The following is a 15,395-nucleotide window of genomic DNA, read 5'->3' as shown; positions in this document are numbered from 1 at the left end:
TCCAGGGCTAGAGCGCTCCTGGTGCTCCACCTTGGCAAGCAGAATAACGTTTGATGCGCCCCCGCTGGAGCGCCCCAGCGTCAGTGTGAACGAGGTGTTGCATTACTGCACTCTGATCAGCCTCCGGAAAGGTCCCATAATCCCCTTAAGTCAAGTGGCCACTCTTGTCATTGTTTTGGATATCCCTTTTGAAAGCTCCGCTTGACAGCCGGCTGCTTATCTGCTCCGAGACAAAGCAACCATTACTGTGGAATGCTGTGTGTGAGAGAGAGAGGTGGGGGGGAAAGGGTGGGGGGGTCTGTTGCTGTCTGAACTTACAACACAGCTTGCTGACATGCTCTCAGCCTCCCAAAAACCCACTCTCTTCCCCCCCACACATACACACAACACACTCCCTGTCACACTCCACCCCACCGCATTTGAAAAGCATCTTGTAGCCACTTGCATGCTGGGATAGCTACCACAATTTACTACTCTCTGTGGCAGTTGCAAGAACTGCTAATATGGCCACGCCATTGCGCTTGCAGCTGTCAGTGTGGACAGACTGCAGCGCTTTCCCTACTGTGCTCTACGAAGGCTGGTTTAACTCAAAGCACTCTACATCTGCAAGTGTAGCCATGCCCTTAGACATTTCAGTGCAGTAATACTAGGGGAAGTGTAGCCTTTAAGATTTGAAAAAGAATTCTCTTTCACTGATAAATGGAAAAGTGTGAGACATTTAAATTACTTTTAAATGGCGTATTTGTTTCTAAGGGGGAGCAACTTGACCCATGAATTCTGACCTGTGTAGATATCATGTATGGTGCCTAATGTTACTATATTGGCACAGATTGGAATTGTCTTCAACAGATTGGATTGCTCCTTTGTTACAGTTGATTCTGTTAAGGACTGATATTCACATAGATGAATGGCTTGAATCTGAGAAATGCCACAACTTTCATTTGAAGTCAGCTCCCATCAACATGGCTGGTGTTCATCACCTCCCAGGATCAGGCTCTAAAAATAATCATGATATACTCAACCAAGACAGGGAACATTTTTACCACCTTTTTAGCAAAAATCATTTGAAGAAACAAGAAGGCTGCTTTTATGGGTTCCATTCTTGCTGCTTTAAACATGGCTCTTTCTGGTCTAAAGACAGTCAGTCATTCATCCTTCCTTATTACAATTCTAAAGAAGAAAAAGCAGTGAAAAACATACATGTTTTACATATTTAGCTGAGACCTGTGTATCAGACCACATTCAGAATGTTACATAGTTATTGGAAATTTCCAGTATTTATCCATATAATACAGGTTCAACACTGTGTTGTTACAAGGCATATTAAACTTGTCAAAATAGGTTTTCAAATGCACATATAGAATTAAAACAAAGCCCTTGCCAAAGAATAGATGATAAATTACTACATTTTAGCCCATGATTAGGTAAACTGCAGTGGAAAGTTAACCTTCTATGAAGATAGGCCTCTTAATACTGAGAAAATCTGTTACTTTAAACAAAAATTGTTTCATGAAACAGAACCTTCTGAAAACAATGTGAATATAAATTTGACAGACCTAATCTTTGTATCCTCTACACCCTTAAATTAGTTTTTTGTTTCCCCCTTCTTCAATGGAAAAACCAAATGAGTCTCAAAAAGTCATAAAAACCAGAAGGCAAAATTCTGTTCTCGGATGTGTGCACATAGCTTCCCTTGACTTGAGAAATGACACAAAGTATACCCATTTGTGTGGCTTTCACTTTTGTGTCATGAATACAACAAACCTAGTATCCTGGGTTTGTTTTGGTTGGGTCACACAGCTAAGTGCTAAGATTTTGTGACCGTGTGGCAATCTCTCATTTAAGAGGGTTGGTAATTTTGAATTGTTAATTGGGGAGGAACCTCTTGAAAAATCAGTATTCTAGGGTAGGAAATGACAGTTTAAGCACATCAGTGTTGGTAATCTCTCTAAAGGAATCAGACCTACAGTACACAAAGTTGAGTGTTGGTGTGAGTGAAGTTTTGCATTTCACAAGTTTCTGTGTTGTTAGAAGTACTGTGTTACAATGAAGACTTTAAGTGTAGACAAAATTGGACACCTTTCATCATGTTACAAAATGTATAATTTAAAACATTTTATGCCAACTTAAGCTTTGATCTGATCTGCTGTCTCTTGAAAGCAGAACTGAAAGGGGAATTGAGATTTTGCCATATCCTTTTTCAGATTTGTTATGCAACAATACAGAAATGCGAGTGCCTTTGTCTCTGATGTATTGAATTGACTGTGATTTGAGGTAGGAAAGAAGTGTTTCTGTCAAACAAGGAAACTGTGTGTAGAGGCTAGAATTTTGTTTTTAGTTTGTGTCGATCCCTTAATTCAAGCCTCCTAATGTGATGATACTTTGCCATGACCAGCCCTGACCAAAGGTCCTTTCACATGATATCCTGAGGATCTCTCATGTATTAATCTTTTATAGATGACTACAGATATGTCGCTTTTCCTCTGTTTATGAGTGCAGGCAAGCAGGCTCCTCTGAGGCAACTACCAGTCCATTCCACACAGCAGCTGGCAGGCATTGCTTATACTGTCAGTGACTATTGGCCTCTCTGTAGTAACCAGCTACTTCAGTTCTACAAAGTACCTAAGCAGCACTAGTCTAGGAAGCGAGTGACCCAAAGTCCCTTGTACTCTTGCATTCTGCCCCTGCCAGGCCATTAAGAAGCCTAGAATGCTGAGCATTTTATATTGCACTTAATTTCTTAGCAGATTATATTTCTATTTGAGAATGTGTTTATCTTTCGGATAGGCAAAATTATATTATAAAAACATCTATGGTGGGAGACTTGTCCAAGTTTAAATAGTTCAAGGTTTGCTTTTGGAGGATAGGTGCTTTCATCTTTAGATCTCCAGTCCATATCCAGTCCAGGTTGGAAGTAACTAAAAAGTTTTTACTGTCTGAGGACTGTTTGATGAACTGTGGGAAAATGAGTTAGTGGCTGTAGTCCAATAACCACTGGACAAGTGCCCATGTCACAAAAACCACCAGCGTAGATAGTAATAATTTGCACCTTTGTTGGCATTGTTCACAGTGGGGACCTGGAGACCAATTTACCTTTCTGCACATAGGTGGTTCGCTTATGTTGGGGTAGAGGCACATTGCTGCTGCTCGTGCTGTACCTGTTCTACAGAGAGGACTTCTGTCTCTAATCTGCACCTTTTCCAAGCACTAAGCATAATGATGAAAAAAAGCCCTTTGAATTCAAATAACTAAAATGTGTTACAGTGCAGGATATACCATAAACACAGTGGTTTGTATGGTACAACGATTATTGCATATGAAAAAAAAATGTTAAAGAAAAGTATTTGATCAAGTTATTGGGGCATTGTTTAGTTTTATCCTGTTTGCCTTTTTTTTAAAGCTATGAATTTTTGGCCTTTATTTCATGCAACTTGTGCATATCCTAGTTCAAAAGCTTTCATTATGCTTTGCAACTAAATCCTATTTCATCTGATTTTTATTAGACATGTATGCAGATATACTGTCACAAGAAAGAGCACAGTGCCCTCTAGTTCTAGTTTATTGAAGCAGAGGAATGTCTAAGTACAATTGTATAAACTTTGATCTCGTCACATAGAATACATAGTCACAAAATTATCTGAAAAAGTACAGTAGCTTGAGAAGAGTTGGCTGAAGAGTTACAAACAAGGTTTTGAGTTTAGAGACAATTAACAAACATAATAATTAATGTTTAATTCTACTACGCAGAAACATCATACTGTACTGATTCCCTTAATGCTGTTGCCTATTTAAAAAATAAAAAGTTAGAATTTGGGCAGTGATATAGTGTGAGTCTTATTAAACAATACCAAAATGTAAACCATTTGATATGGATCAACATTATGTCTTACTGTGTGAAAGTATCTGTTTAAAATAATTTGAGTGACTTTACACTCAATTTGGTAACCAAATGTAATGCCAAAGTGGGCAGTAGGGATGATGTATGTTCCCTATTCTGGCACTTTCTGGCTGGTCCCACCTTCTGCACAGGAAGGGACAGATCTATGTGTGGAGGGTCTATTTCACACACAGATTACAGCAGGATGCTTGATTCTTTGTTATTTAAGGAACCCTTTGAAATAGCACATTTCAGTTTCTTTGCTTCTTAGAGCTTCTCTCAGGCCCATATGTCAGTTTAGATATTCTACTCTTCCTGCATGATCAGTTTACTTATTGACATAGTATAATTATATAGTACCTGCCAGGGCCGCCCAGAGGATTCCGGGGGCCCGGGGTCTTCGGCGGCGGGGGGCCCCTTCCGTTCCGGGACCCGCCGCCGAAATGCCCCGAAGACCCGCGGCGGGAGCCCCCCGCCGCCGAATTACCGCCGAAGTGCAGCCCGGTCTTCGGCGGTAATTCGGCCGGGTGGGGGGTCCCTGCCGCGGGTCTTCGGGGCACTTCGGTGGTGGGTCCCGGAACGGAAGGGGCCCCCCGCCGCCGAAGACCGGGCTGTGCTTCGGCGGCAGCGGGTCCCGCTTCCCCCCGGCCCCGGCTCTGGCCTCTTACCCCCGGCTCCCTCCTCGCCCGGAGTCTCAGCGCCTCGCCGGAACAGGCGCAGCGTGTGGCCGGCGGGGCCTGAGCCCCGCCCCGCTCAGAGCCGCGTGGGGAGGGGGCGGGGCACTCCACGCCGAGCGGAGGGAGCTGAGCTCAGCCCGGAGCTCCCAGCCCCGCCCCCTGACGACGCGGCTCTGAGCGGGGCGGGGCTCAGGGGCCCCGGCGGAGACTCGGCGCTTGATGCGCTGAGGCTCCAGGAGAGGGGCGGAGGCGGGAGCCTCCGCTGTTCTCTTGGGGGCCCCTGCGGAGCCCGGGGCCCGGGGCAAATTGCCCCCTTTGCCCCCCCCTCTGGGCGGCCCTGGTACCTGCAATGTGTCCTGTGCACTTTTCATAAAAACAAATACAGACTTGTGGCCAAATTCTCCTGGGAGAGCAGCTGAGTACTGCAACGCATATCTGTGAAAAGAATGTCATGTTAAATCTGTATTTGAGCCTAAGTAAAGCTGATATGGTACTCTTAATAGATAGGGCATTGTATAAATAAAATTCTGATTTTGTTTTTGTTTGATAATATAGTGGAAAGCTAATGAATATTACTGTGAGCAGGACTCCTGTCAGGATATAAAATAGGCATGAAAAGGGCTATAGCCGAACTCATCTGATGTGTCTAATTCAGGGCAAGGCTTTGCTTAAAATTGTCTTCCACTGTAGGGGATGGTCTTATTCTTCTGTGTTTATGTTATGTGACAGATGATGTTTGTTTTAGATGGAAGAATGCTAGCACATCTGACCTAGAAAAAGCTTCAGTAGCATTTGTATAGGTAGTTCTTCTCTTGGTGAAGCAGAATGGCAGTACGTAATTAGCCTTCCCTGTAGCATCATTAACAAGTTACAGCATTTTCTTGCAGAGTTTCATATTTCACATGTGTATCCTTTCCCTTAGCTCCCTGATGCTTTAGCCACCTATGCCAGCTTGTTATCACCAAGTAAAGCAATTTTTATATGTCTGTAAAGGTCAGAAATAATGCTCTACTCCATTTTCTTTGAGGAAGCAAATAGAGCATCCAATCTTGCAAGGCACGGAGTCATTTTTGTGAGATCCAATTTGAAGTTAATAGTCATGAGGAAGTTCAGCACCTGTTAGAATTGGGCCTTTATTTTTTCATAGCTAGATACTGACTTGTGCCTTTCAGAGACTCCTGTTAATCATCTGTCCTTTCTCCATAAAAAAAACTGAACATAATAATAAATTTGTGATCTGAACAACAAACTACCTTCTCTGGGCCTTGTATCAATTTCTGTCATATAAAAAAAAACCCCAAACCTCAGAATGCTTACATCTCACAGTGAACACAGTCACTTGAATAAATCTGAGGGAAATTCACCCTTGTGCACAGGGACTGCACAAGGGCTGAAGAGGGACTTCAGTGTTGCATAAGCCTTGTCTTCTGCCCAGGGGTGAATTTCACCATATGCAACCTGGCGAAGGTTCGACTTCTTAAGTGACGTGTTATTTCTAGGTAAAATAATGTGCTGCTTTTATGTCCCATTGCACTTTTAAAACAAAAACAATCTTTACTAGCACTGCCTTTGGCCTGCAAATAAAGTAGATGGAGTTATCCAAATAGTCCTCATGACCACTGTTTGCTTCTCTACTTCCCTTCCCCTAAATTAGAAGATCAACTAGAGAGCCTGTTCATTTTTCCTTTCATGGGGAATAACACTGTTTTGCTGCCTCTTCCCTGAAAATCTTGTTCTAGCCGTCTGTATAGCATGAATTCAGCAAAGAGACCTGGTAGAAATATATACTTCTCCAACTACCATTATTGTGATTTAAACTGATAACTAAAGAATTGTAATGAACACAGCACTATTGAATAGTTCTGCCATTTTAATAATCTCACCGCCTCCACCCAAAAAACCCCATCTGTGCTGACATAAATGGAAACAAGAATAACGTTGTCGTCTTGTTACTGTTACACTTTAATTATCATGTAGAAAGAATTGTTTTTATTCTTTTCCTTTTGGGATGAGAGAGAAACTGATAACACAGTTAAGAAGCCTTATTTTGATATTTAAGTAACTCCCATAGGAATAAATTCTGTCCCCAAGACACTGGGTTCCTACTTGAGTGATCTGGGTTCTATTTTAGGTGCTACGGCAATATAAATGACTGCCTCTTTCTATGTGTTTGTACAGCACCTAGCAAAATGAGGCTCTGATCTCATTTGGATGCTAGGTACTGATGTAATATTAGTAACAAGGGAATCCAAGATGCAGAAGAATCATTATACTTCTGCTGTGCAAGGGAGCTCCCTCAAAAGCTCAGGTCAGCAGAGACTTCTTGGTAGGGTTGCCAACTGCCTAATTGCACAAACCCAAACACCCTTGCCCTGCCCCCGTCCTGCCCCTTCCCTGAGGCCATGCTCCTCTCTTGCCTCTTCTCTGACGCCCCGCTCCCACTCACTTCATCTCCCCTTCCTCTCTCTCCCCCACTACCTTTCACCAGGCTGGGGCAGGGGTTTGGGATGCGGGTGTGGGCTGGGACAGGGGATTGAGGTGTGGGAGGGGGTGCAGGATGCAGTCTCTGGGAGGGAGTTTGGGTGCAGGAGCGGGTGCGAGCTCTGGGAGGGAGTTTGGGTGTGGGCTCTGGGCTAGGGCAGGGGGTTGGGGTGCTGGAGGAGGTGAGGGGGACGGTGCTTACCTCGGCTGGCTCCCGAAAGCGACCAGCACATCACACTGGCAGTGGCTCCTAGGTGGGGGCAGTGTACGGAGACACACACACACTCCTTGATCTCCCCCCAAGAGCCAGAGGAATGTGCCAGCCGCTTCTGGGAGCTGTGTGGAGCCAAGGCAGGTAGGGAGCCTGCCTTAGCCCAGCTGTGCCGCCAGATTGTCAGTGCTTAAAATCTCTCCGTTTGGCTGCAGTAGCTTCCGGGAGACAGAGTGTGATTCCAGTAGATTCCCAGCAAAATCGGGAGGGTTGGCAACCCTACTTCTTGGGCATCTTTGTGCAACCTGGTTTGTGGGGGCAGGAGAAGAAAGGGCTAGTGCAAGTGAGGCCAGTGGATTCACTCATTGCCCCGTGTGGAGTCGGGGTCACAAGAGTCGCCATTAATGATTTCAGTCCCAGGCTTTGACTCTTCCTCAGCACTGAAACTGCCGTGTGATGCATGGCCAATGGGGGTCTCGTGACCCCAACTCTCAGTTTCCTTTGCCTGAATAGTGCTATACAAAACAAATGCAGGTTTGTTAGTATGCAGTTTTGTTATAGCTACCGGTATGTTGGTCCCAGAATATTAGAAAGACAAGGTGGGTGAGGTAATAGCTTTTATTTATTCTGAGTTGGTGAGAGAGACAAGCTCGAAAGCTTACACAGAGCTCTTCTTTTGTTAGCAGTCATTACAAGTGGTTTCAGTAGACAAGCCATGTAATTCTTTACCAGAGAAACCAAGACCATGTGTTGCTGACAATCAGTATCATTTTTTAGCAAAATATCAGTTGGAAATTGGATAAGTCCAGGCTGGTTAATTTCATCTCTATAATTTTAAGGGTGGGAGAAGGGAGAATGATTCTAGAGCAGGCTTAATCCTAATGTTGGATTTACATACGTGGCTTTCTTCACCTTAGAAGTTGAACATGCTGTGAAGATTCCAGTGCTGATTGGGTCTGGAGTGACGCTGGAGAATGCAAGGAGCTACTTGGATGCAAATGCTCTAATAATTGGTTCATATTTCAAGAAAGAAGGTTACTGGGCAAATAGTGTTGATCCTGACCGAGTAAAGAAATTTATGGATCATATAGGTAAACTGAGAGAATGAATTTATCATCATATAGTATTGTGTTTGTGCAGAATAAAATCTGGCCACGGGAGAACTTCTGTGGGGTTACCATACACATCCAATATGATATGCATTACCATGCACAAGTAACCTCCATTAGCATTCATGGGAGTTGCATGGGAATTGGAATTGGTTAATACAATATGGGGGGGGAATCTTAAATGAGGGGGGAATCTTCTCAATGGCTAGCCAATAATTCAGGTGGCATTTTAAAGACAACAGTTGTTCTCAGTTTCATTTGTAGGCACATTTCTGCATCTCTACTCCCATATTCCAATACTAAATTATCTCTTAGAAGTTTTCAGGAATATATTTTTTACAACAGGTAAAGAATTTGTTCATCTTAAGAATTAGCTGAGTTTTGTTTTATGTGTGGAATATAATAGGACACCCTAAGATTGCAGCCACCAGAATTGTAAATTGGGCAGGTCAGTTAGCCTCTGTGTGCCTCAGTTTCTCCATCTGCAAAATCGGGATAATACCTATTTTAAAAAATGTTGTAGGACATAATGAGTTTTTGTAAAGCAGTTTCTTCTAATAAAATAATAATCAAACTGTCAGAAAATACAGTAAAAATGCTATAGGTTAGTAAAGTCCATTTATTCATGTCTGAATACTGGTGGCATCACAGCAGAATTTTTGGAAGTCTTGATCCATCACTAACTTCGGACACTCAGCAGCTGCCTCTCCCAGTTATGAGTGGCACCCCATCTATTTATCTCCTTGCTGGTCCTTTACTATGATGACCCATCATGAACTCCTTCCATGATAACTTTCTCAAGATTTTTTCCATCTCTATGGCTGATGTGAGCAAACTACATATGTTTGTGCCTGTTGATTTCCGAGAGCAGAGAGTCCTCTTTTCTCCAATAATATTTCAAACATAAGAGTCTACCCCATTTCAAAGGCTTCAGTTTTCTTCTAGTCATCCACATTACCGTAGTTCCCTAAGATTCACCTCCATAAGTCGCTATGGAAAAAAATTAAACTTTTCACCAGTTGAACCTTTGTATGTTTTGAGAGGCCAGGGTGTTTCCACACTTTTATAAAGGAGGCCATGGCTGAACAAGCCATCCCTAGTCGTCTTCTGATTTCTCTAGAATAGCTTTCTTGGTTGGAATATGTCTGATCCCAGGTAATTAAATTAATCTACTACCTCTACATCTTGACCATTAGTCTTGATGTCCCCTGGCACCCTGATGATATTGATAGTGTCAAGATAGATGCATTTTTATTTTTGCCCCTTTCAGGAATAGTCCGTATTTCTCATTAACTGTTTTTAACAGACTCCAACATTTGTTGAATTCCATGGATGGTTGCAACAAAAAACATTTCTGAGTTCCTTCCACTTTATCAAAACTTTCAGGGCTTGTCTCAGAATAAATTCTGCATACATGTTAAAAAGACTTGGGGACAGAATGCTCCCTTGTCTCCCATGTGCCAGTGGAAAACCTACTGCTGTTTGCACCATGATCTGCTGACGGTGGAGACTTGTGATGAATTCAATTAGATGCTTTGGAATCCCCATATGTGCTAGTATCCTCGAGGGTGTTATGATGGATGATATCAAATGCTTTGGCGTAGCCAGAGAAACGCCTAATCAGTGGATTGCTGGATATTCGCAGTTCGATCATATTTTTCTCGTCCCTCTCTGAAATCAACTTGTGGTGATGGTAGTTCTGCTTCTGTCATTTGCTTCATGCCATCCTGAATTATACAGAGGAACACTTTACTTGCATGCTATATCAGGGAGATGGTACGATTGTCACTGTACTGTTATATTTCCTTTCTTTGGTAAGAGCAGAAAAGTTCCCTTTATCCAATCATCCAGTCAATTTCTAGTAATTCATTCATTGTTGCAAATTTTCCACATGAGATCAATACCACCATCACCAATCACTTTTAGCAATTCTGCTGGCACATTATCTACCCCTGGTGCTTTCCCAAGCTTCATTTTCATAAAAGCACGCACCATGTCCTCGCTCAGGATTGATGGCTCTGGCTCTGTACTCTCTTTTCTGTCATCCTGTATTGTAAGTGGCTCTGATGAGGCATAGAGGTTGGCACAGTAATCTCTCTGTGTTTGAAATCACCACCTTCAATAAAAACACTGCCATCACGATCTTTTATTATGCTTGGTTGCAGGGAAACCTTCTTACTAAAATGTCTGACCACTGTGAACATACCTTTTGATTTATTATTTTAATTCTCAAGTTCCTCACATTTTGCTCTAATGTATTTGCTCTTGTCTCCTCTAGTCTGCCTTTCAATCTGTCTGCTCAGTTCCTTACAGTGTATTTTCTGTCCTGCATTCTTCAGTCTCCAAGCCACTCCCACTCTGCATAGTCATTTTGACAGCTCAGTCACCTTCTCTGTTAATTATGGTGCGGTCCGACACTGGCTTTTTGGAATGTGTGCTTTGGCTGCTTCAAGCATGATAGTTTTCATTTTATCCCAAAATTCATTTGGGTTGTTCTTCTCTTTTACCTATTATAGTGACTCAAACCTGTTCTTGACATGCAGTTTTCAGGACAAGTGCAGACACAGCGGACCTGCCAAACGTCTTATCTTTTTATATTTTAAATTTGTGTTTGAGGGTAACAGTTGATGGTCTGACCCACGGTGTGCACTCAGGGACATCTTTTTCCATTGGACACTTTATCTCCAGTGTCCCTGTATCATTACATAGTTGATCTGGTTCTTTGTCACACTATCAGGTGACCTCCATATATGTAAACGTATAGGATGTTGGGTGGAGATAGTGTTTGTAATGACCAGATGATTACAGTAACAGACATCGACTAAACATCTTCCTCTCATATTGTAAACCCAGACCATTGTTTCCCTTTATTTCTTTAAGAGCTTACAGCTCCAACTTTTGTGTTCAGATCTCCAGTTACAAGGGTGATGTCTTCACTTGGTGTTTTAATAAATGTCTCTTCAAATCATTCATAGAATGCCATAAATTGTTCGCTTGTCAGCTGCATCGAGGCATGAACCTGTATGATCAACATTTTAACTGACTTTGCTTGAAGGCGAATTGTAATGATTGTATCGCTGATTGGATTATATCCAAGCGCACACTTTGGTGTCTCCTTAAATAAAATAAATGCAACCCCTTTTCTCTCACTTTCTCGGAACATGAGTGTACACCACATACCCATCCATCATCATGAAATGACCTCTACCATTCCATCACAGCTCAGATTCCATATATATATATATATATATATCTTAGATATATATATATCTTACATCTTTGATCACAATGGCAAAGTTCCCTTTATACATACTCCTCACAATCCATCTTCCTGTTCTGATAATTCTTTTACGAAGGTTCAAGTTATTCTTTTCTTTGGTGCAAACATCAGGTACTGTACTTCCCAAAGGAGTTGGTACAGCACCATCTTAACTCTTGATGGCTGGAACCTCCTCCCTAGGATAATTTGATGAGCCTTTTGTCATGGGAGGTATCTCACCATCCAGTGCCACACATGGATTATGTTGCCTTTGTTCTGCCATGATTGATCTCATGGGAGAAAATACAGGGGGTGGTTTCCTATTGCCTTCCCTCTGGTTTGTGGTTGCCATTTAATAACTCTTCTCCCTGTCGAATGCATTTCCTCCATTGGAGGTCCCAATATTCTCCCCAGGAGTTCATCTGTCTGAAGCCATTAGTACTTCCTGAGGTTTCAGGCAGTTGTAGGTGGTACGGTCTACTGCCATTACAGCATCAGGCTGACTTGAAAATGCTGTACCACCACCAAAATTTAAAAAAAAATGGGAAATGGATTCACTTACTTAATGAATAGTAAGTGTAAATATTTAAATATATTTTAAATAGAGCTTCTGGAATTTTTTTTGAAATTTTGACAAAATATTTTAATAAAAAACATTTGAAATGAAAATTTAATGCTGTTTCCAGACCAGTTAATACAGCTCTGCACCTCTCATAATTAGTATTAGTGATGTTGCAGACTGCCAAGATCCTTCCTAATACACACAGAAATAATTATGATGGAAGCCTTTCTTGTAGTACTGAGGGGTAAACACAGATTTTCATTTTTTCACAAAGAATTCATCATAGAAAACAATATTGGATAGATTCAACCATCTCTTAAAACTAAAATTATCACATATAAAAATGATTTTCCTTAGCCAAAAAAGGTCTAGAAGTCATTGTGTGCTTATGTAAAATCAGAGAATGATAGAAGTACTAAAAGATTTTTAAAAAATCTTTTTTTGTTATTTGGGTTCATAATGTGAAAATCTTGTGTGATGTTTTAGTGAGAATGGTGTGGACCCAGACATGTTCTACATGGATACATTTCAGAGAGGTGTTTTCATATGAGCAGCCAAATGAAAGAGATGAAATTGTGCACGATACTATGTTTATAATTATCTTTATTGTATTTTGCAGATTCATTGGGTTGGGTTGGAAATGTATTTACTTCATGAACTATCGTGTGAAAAAACAGTCAAATGAAAATAAAAAAATGACAATTTCTGATTATATTTTGAGAGATTTTACTCTTTCATTTTTGATAATTTGGCTCTACAGGGGATAAAACCCAGAATCTGAAGTGTCATGAATGTATGTGTGTTTTCATTCTTTGGGACTGTGAGTGAAATCTGTCCACTGGGATCTCTCTCTTGACATCTGTGCGTAGCTTTCATTAATGCTAATGTAAATGATGTTGTGTATATCAAAGGATAAATGTGTAAACCCTTTGTAAGCTGGTGGAGTCTCCATCCATCTCCAAACAAATGCAGCAAAAACATCATCTCCCAGAGGTTTTGTTTTGTAAAGATACAGGTAATTCCAAAAAACACAGCGTGAAATTCAACGTAAGCCTTCTCCCATGGTTCCTTCTCTCTGGACTTACCTGTCTGTCCCATGGTTCCACCAAAGACTGTTGAGTCCTCTGACTTGCTGTGGTCTGTAGAAAACACAGATGCTTCAGAAGCATGCGTGTATGGTTACAAATTTCTGTGTCTGCAGTAACTTGCACTCCTTCCCCTGCGATTTGGTGGGACTGGCTCATCTATTCCCTCCAGAACTACAGAACATCTGCAGGGAAGAGTAGGTTATGTCCTAAAGATGATACTCTTACCTTTTCATACATCCCTAGCCCCCAAGCAGAGTCTGCATGCACAGGCTGCGTGCAGAAGTATTGGGAAGCATGGGGTCCTTCATATGTTAAATTATTTTTCACCCATTTACACTCTGCATATTGTAATATATTAATCTATATGCTAGCTAGGATGTTCACTTTGTTTATTTTTTAAGTCCTTAATACTAAATTATGAGACCCATATTATATAGTACTTGTCCTGTTTACAAAGGCACATGCTGTATAAAATTAAAAAGCAGTGTGTTTAGAATTCAGTAAAAACAACTGATTTCCATGTTTTAAAGTTAATAATGATTTTTTTCCCACCTGTGTGTTTCTGGGGAGGTTTCAAGCAATTCACAACTTGCATATATTTCCATACCTGATTGCACAGTAGATGAAGTTCTTCTTGTAGTGTCACACATTTTCTAGTGGAATTATCACCAACTTTGAAATTCATTGTTAAGAAAATGATGCAACTAGAAAGACTAGCATGTGAACAAAGAGCACCAGCTACTAATCAATCTAGTGTTGGAAACATTTTAAAGCAGTCAATCGGAAAGTGCAACAAATACATTGATAATGACTGTGCAGCGATGATTGTTTTTAAAGACACTGATTACAGTTGCTAAAAGTCACATTAATTACTGTGAAGGTGAAAATCTAATGTGTTACTGTAGTGTTACTAGAAACAAAGAAAAATAAAATTACTTGGCCTGATTTTCTACTCACTTATACCATGTTAGTCAAGAGTAACTCTAATGACATCAGTGGAGTTACAAGATTAAAGAAGTGAGGGGATTAAGTGAGAGGAGAATCAGGCTCAATGTGTTCATTGCTGTGAACTAAGTGAGGAACACAACATGCCCTATTTCTGCAATAGCTATTCTTAGGAACCAAGGAATCTGTATGTTTTGGTAATGTCTATAAGGTCTAAAATGAAATAACATCAGGTACATCACAACCTTGTAAGAGAGAAACCTTCTAGTGAGTTTGTGCAATACTCCGAATATGCACTGAATGTCTCAGACAGAGCATCTCCACTCAGTGATTACTACAGCTCCACACCCCACTGTACTGCTCTTAAAAGAGGACCAAGACCATATTTGGCCCTAAATTATTATATAAAAATGTAACTGCAGGATTTAGGGACCCTTGACAAAGAAAAGTTGATTTTTAAAGCCTGAGAGGGTGATTGATCACCAACTCTTTATCATTCTTTCTGCTGAAAGTATTTGTCTAGCAGCATTAAGCATCTGCTTGTCTGTTGCACACAGATGCTGTAAATAGAATTTGACCTTTTTGTTTAGAAAATGCTTGAATATTTAATGTAAAAATATTAAGTTATCAGGAAGGCAGTGTCTTTTGGGAAGAATGCTCAATTTTACACAAGTTCTCAGAGTACTGCAGAGCATGAATAGCTTTACTGTAGAACAAAGCAGCCAGTGTTATGTGTAGAAGCTCTAGAAATGAATAACAGCTGTTCAAGAAGACTTATATTAAATATGTATTAATTAATTTGAAGTGCATCACTTAAATATGTGAAGAGATTATCTTGTGTTAATTTACATTAAAACATTACAGCACTTGTTAGCTTCATTATAGTATCCTAAAGTACTACCTCAGCCTACACTGGAGCATTTTGTTGTGTGTTGATTGTTTTCGATTTGCCCTTTTAAAATGTCAGTGGCCTCTTTCTTGTTGGATTTGTTCTTGCATAGATACTGCACTTTCTTCTGAGCATAGAATGGACACAAATAATGAGCCAAACTGTTTGAAGAAACTTCAGACAAAGAGAACATGTGAAAATATGGCTTCATACACACCCCTGTAAATGGGGTTCAAGGAGTTGATGTGACACTATAAGCATTGCAATTGTGAAACTTACAAAATTCGTTACTTTCTG

The 15,395-nt window shown here is 40.9% G+C and overlaps 1 protein-coding gene across 5 annotated transcripts in view; it reads left to right on the top strand.

Moving 5' to 3' along the window:
* LOC123349461 (uncharacterized protein F13E9.13, mitochondrial-like) overlaps positions 1–12,843 on the top strand; it is a 47,195-nt gene extending 34,352 nt beyond the window's left edge. For 3 of the 5 annotated variants that reach the window (XM_044987566.1, XM_044987571.1, XM_044987568.1), the window contains one exon: positions 8,164–12,843. In XM_044987566.1, coding sequence (XP_044843501.1) covers positions 8,164–8,354 — 191 coding nt within the window. In that variant the 3' untranslated portion in view covers positions 8,355–12,843. Of the gene's footprint in view, positions 1–2,204; positions 2,275–3,107; positions 3,830–8,163 lie in introns of those variants that run through there. The other 2 variants (XM_044987570.1, XM_044987569.1) reach the window with 2 other exon arrangements.
* Positions 12,844–15,395: the final 2,552 nt, after the last annotated feature.

This window comes from Mauremys mutica, chromosome 14, assembly GCF_020497125.1.
Source record: "Mauremys mutica isolate MM-2020 ecotype Southern chromosome 14, ASM2049712v1, whole genome shotgun sequence".
Lineage (NCBI taxonomy): Eukaryota > Metazoa > Chordata > Testudines > Geoemydidae > Mauremys > Mauremys mutica.
Note: the sequence above shows the minus strand (reverse complement) of the source record. Positions and strands in the feature narration are given on the sequence as shown.